The sequence below is a fragment of the Colobus angolensis genome, unplaced genomic scaffold (assembly GCF_000951035.1).
Source record: "Colobus angolensis palliatus isolate OR3802 unplaced genomic scaffold, Cang.pa_1.0 Scaffold283, whole genome shotgun sequence".
Taxonomy (NCBI): Eukaryota; Metazoa; Chordata; class Mammalia; order Primates; family Cercopithecidae; genus Colobus; species Colobus angolensis.
In genome coordinates, this window is record NW_012116077.1 from 2,690,434 (window position 1) to 2,695,100 (window position 4,667).

The 4,667-nt window shown below is 38.6% G+C and overlaps 1 protein-coding gene across 1 annotated transcript in view; it reads right to left on the reverse strand.

Annotated features, from left to right (window-relative positions):
- Nucleotides 1-2: 2 nt before the first annotated feature.
- The window catches only part of LOC105516537 (nucleolar RNA helicase 2-like), a 6,451-nt gene continuing 1,786 nt past the window's right edge, over nt 3-4,667 (reverse strand). Inside the window, 3 exon segments of the mRNA XM_011948797.1 lie at nt 3-1,280; nt 1,283-1,442; nt 1,444-2,600. Of these exon segments, the coding sequence (XP_011804187.1) occupies nt 217-1,280; nt 1,283-1,442; nt 1,444-2,600 (2,381 nt within the window). The 3' untranslated portion in view covers nt 3-216.

Sequence of the window (4,667 nt, forward strand, 5' to 3'; positions counted from 1 at the left end):
AAAAAAAGAAAAACTGATGAAGCAGCAGCAATAACGTTATAAATGATAATGATCACATGAAATAATTTAGATGAAGCTTGTCTGTGTCTGAAAGAGGGACTCAGCAAGTGGTCAAAAGGAAGCACAACGTGCTTTTAACTTTGTATGAAAAATAATGTTCAGTTCTATATTGCCAAACATCATTCTCTTTTTGCTATATAAATCTTCTAGTTCTAATTATTGACCAAATGCTTTACTGAAACTCCTCTTCTGGCCTTTGTTTTGGGATCTGTCACTTTTGTTGCCACCTCCTGGTTGCTGTCCTGTCGGGCCTCTATTGCCTTGCCGCTGTCCTCTGAATCTTCTGTTTCCATCCCGCTGTTCCCTGAAGCCTCGACTGCCTTCCCTCTGACCCCTGAAGCCTCCATATCCTTCCCGTGGTCCTTCCAGCTCTAGTTGCTCTGTGGCCACAGAAAGCTGCCAGCGTGGTGAATCATGCCATTTTTCCTGTATTTCTGTTACTGATGCGGTGGATACATCAAAGCAAACACCCAGCTTTCCTTTGAGAAAAACCATTCCCTTCACTTTGGAATCAATCTGCTTGACCAGCTGCTCTTTAAGTTCTTTCCAAGCATGACTAATATTTGGCATTTCAATTGAGCACCGCGAGATCATGGTCACAAAACCCACATTTGAGTTGATCAAGGAGCGCTGGTCTATGGACATGGCACCTGAAATATGGGCCAGTGGTGCTGCCAGAGCTTCCACAGCTCCCTTCTCCTCTATCAGCTTCTCAGCTGGTTGCTTAAAGTGACTAATGGCAGTGGGAGGCATGGAATCCGAAAGCCTGATGGCATCTTTGCTGGAAACTTTTATTTCTGTTGCAGAAGGAACACCTATTCTTTTGAACTTAATTCCCACTTTTTGCTCCACTTATACTAATTGATATGCTTCCTTGTGCTGATAAAAGCAGATGCATACCCCTGTCCTTCCAGCTCTGCCCGTCCACCCAGATCGATGAATGTAGGACTCAACATCCTTTGGTGGAGAGCTTTGTATAACCAAATGAACCTCAGGGATGTCTAACCCACGTGCAGCGACTTCGGTTGCTACCAAAACTCCAAAACTACCATTTCTAACACCTTTCAGGGTGATTTCCCTTTGCTTCTGTGGAATGTCTCCATGCAATGACTGGGCATCCTGCTTTATAGCCGAATTCTGGGACAGCTCCTGGGCTTCTTTCTTGGTTTCATGAAAGATGATAGTGCGTCCTTGATGACCACTATATACTCGGATGACCTAATAATTGCTGCCCTCTGAGTCCAGTGGCACTTAATAGCCAGATGCTCTATAGTTTTTGCCATTTTCTGAGTCTTTTTACCAATCAGGTCCACCTGTTCATATGTAGATTTCATGTATTTCTTGGCAACATTAAATACCCAATGAAGGCAAGTTTCAGAAAAAAAGCAATGTTTGGGGATTGTCTTCAGAATCTTTCTTGTATGCCACACTTAAAATCTCTTCCACTTGATCAGCAAATCCCATATCCAACGTCTGGTCAACTTCATCCAGGACAACATGCTTAAGTTTGGTGAGATCTAGTTTGACATTCTGTATGCGGTCTTTGATAGGACCTGGTGTCCCAACTAGGATATCAATCCCATTCCTCATGCATTCGAATTGACCTCCATAGGGAGTTCCACCATAAAAACAAGCCAGTGACAGCCTTTTTGTGATGTCACTGAAGTCTTTGCTTACTTGATTTGCCAACTCTCTTGTAGGTGCAAAAACCAGTACCCAAGGGGGACGGCCTCTCTTCCTGTCTTGTAGTTCCCCATGAAGTTTCTCAATCAAAGGGATGGCAAAGGACAGTGTTTTCCCAATTCCTCTCCATGCCTGTGCAATTAAGTCCTTCCTGCTGTAAACATGATGGAATGTCTTTGCTTGTATAGAAAATAGGAAGGTCACTCCTCAGCCTTTGAGAAGCTTAATAGTTTCTTCAGATATGGGACAATTAGAGAAAGCGCCTTCTTTTTGTTCCACAGGTATTTCCTGCTCTGTCTCACTGTTACTTTCTTCATTGGCAGCTTTATTGGGGTCACAGTCAGGTTCAGAATGAGGAAATCCATTCTTCAGTTTGGGGCTTTTCTCTCCAGTTTCTCCATTTATTTCCTTTTCTTTCTTCATCTTCTTGGGCTTAGGAGCATCTATTTCTTCCTCAGAAGCCTCCTCATTTTTTATCACTTTTTTGGTTTTAGAAGAAACCGCTTTCTTTTCAATAGGCTCCTTTTTCTTTCTCAAACTTTTGGTTTTAGGAGAAATGTCATCTTGAGATGGCTCCTCCTTGTTTTTTGCCTTTTTGGATTTAGGATAATTCATGTCAACTTCAGAAGGCTCTGTTTTCTTTTTAACTTGTTTAGCTTTGGGGGAAACAGTTTCTTCCTCTTCTGCTGTCTCTTCAGTCTTACTAGATTTTGACTTCTCTTTTTTCTCTTTCTTTTCAGTTTGCTTTCATAATGTCTCCACTTTTTTTATTGTGGTGTTTGATTCCAAACCAGCATTACTATGGAGTCTTCCCAGCATCTTCAGTGCAGGCTGCCCAGGCCGACCGGTCTTCTCCACTTTGATGTTTAAGAAGCACCGATCTAGGGAATTTGAACAGTTATCTTTAGGTTGCGGCTACTATGGAGTGAATCTGATGAACACTTGCCTGGTAGGGAGAGTTAAATTCATTTATTGTCTTTGATGCTTCCAATTAGAAATGTAAATATATCTTCATTATGGAAAAATTGGAAAGTGCAGAAGAGTATAAAGAAACAGCAGAATCGTTATTGACAATAATCTCACCACCTGGAGATACCACTGCTAACATTCTGAAACATTTCCTCCTATTTTTATTGCTTCCTTACTTTTACCATAGATAAAGCCCAAATTCTTAATATGCTTAAACTTTATATACTGATACAATTTTATTAGTTAATTTGGATTACTTCACAGTTTTGTGTGGTTAAAACCCAGGAAAATATGTGTATTTATGAATTTTACAATTTTGCAATATTATTCCCTTGTAACAACTAAGATTATAGAATCAACTAACACCTTAATTTTAGGCCAGATGATCATGGCTGCAGTTTCAGTCTGATAAAAGCATATTTACTCTTCAGTATGCTTAATTTGTAGCTTAATTTTCTTAGAAGTAGTGTATCTTGTCTTTATTATCAGAGTTTATATTTTTTAGTTTCTAAGAAAAGTTCAAACTTTAAAATTTCTTTCTTTTTGTAGTCTGTATTAAACAAAAAGAATACTTTCTACCTATTCAACCATGTTGACATTACTATTACATATCACAGGGAAAGTGATACAAATTGGGGTATTGTAAGACTGGTTACTGCTAAACTTGACCCCAAAGGTAATTATAGTTTCTTTTTAATTAGCTCCAATGATTTGAAAATTAATTCAAAATATAGCAATTCTCAACTAGAATCTTCACTTTTGGTATATCTGTGTGATATAACTTCAGGCATACATTTTGAAAAATCAAACGGGCAATTTTACTCCTTCTACCTATAGTAAGTATCCGGATACCATGCAATGTGAGGAAGAACTGATAGGTCTGGAAGAGAATAGACTTATTGAGGGTATCCTAACTCTCTTCATTTAGCGGCTGTCATATGACACAGGGGTTAGATTTAGATTTGTGTTTCTTCAGAGGACAGATCTAATATCAGTGGAATCTATTAGGAAGATATCAGCTGAGTCTGCTAATGATTAGAGCCTTCTAGCAGTTGACAAGCAACATCAAGAATTAGTGAGTACTTTATCCCTGGACGTACGTAGGAAGAGCCTGGATGAGCCAGCTCTTAGAGATAACACAATTAGGCATTCAGCATAGTACCTATTAAGCAAGGAATTGTAAACGGCAATTCTGCATTGGGTATGAGATCAAGATCAGACAGGTGACCTTTAACATTCCAATTCTAGGATTCTTTAAACTGTAAGATAAGATTATTACTTACTCCTTTTTTTTTTTTTTTTTTTTTTACATACTCTTCAGCAATGCAAATCTGTGCCCCCTACTCCCTTAAATCCTTCTTGGTGAAGAATGTTAACCTTCCAATAGGAAGAAGCAGAGTACATTATCATTTAAGCACCAGTTATCCAGACTTCTTACAAAGAAAGCTATGGAGCTACCTTACACATTTGAAATTCCTTAAAGACCCTGGCTTTCTATTAAAATGTACTTTTATATATCCTATCTGTGAAGAATTCACTGAAGCATGAATCACCTTATAATGAGAAGCTAAAAATGTATCAAAATGCACATAAGTATAGGTAATCTATATCAAACATGCTACGTCTTCCAAATCTAGAGCATACACTGGTATAAACTGTATTACAACCCAGCTAAGTTTGAAATCTTGTTCCAAAACTTTGCTCAGTATTAAGTCTCAGTAGACAAATAATAAGACCACATGAGAAACTGGCAGGTGGCTGAGAAAACCTTAACTTCCAAAGGCTCAAAGTGGTCCTCCAGGGACTGTTACACTCCCTTAAGTATTTACTTTAGGGAAGGACACTATTAAGGGACACTTCTGAATATAAAGACAGGTGAACTCACAAAGTATAGGCAGATACATGCTTGATTTTATCTTCTTTTTTTTTTTTTTTTTTTTTGAGACAGAGTCTTG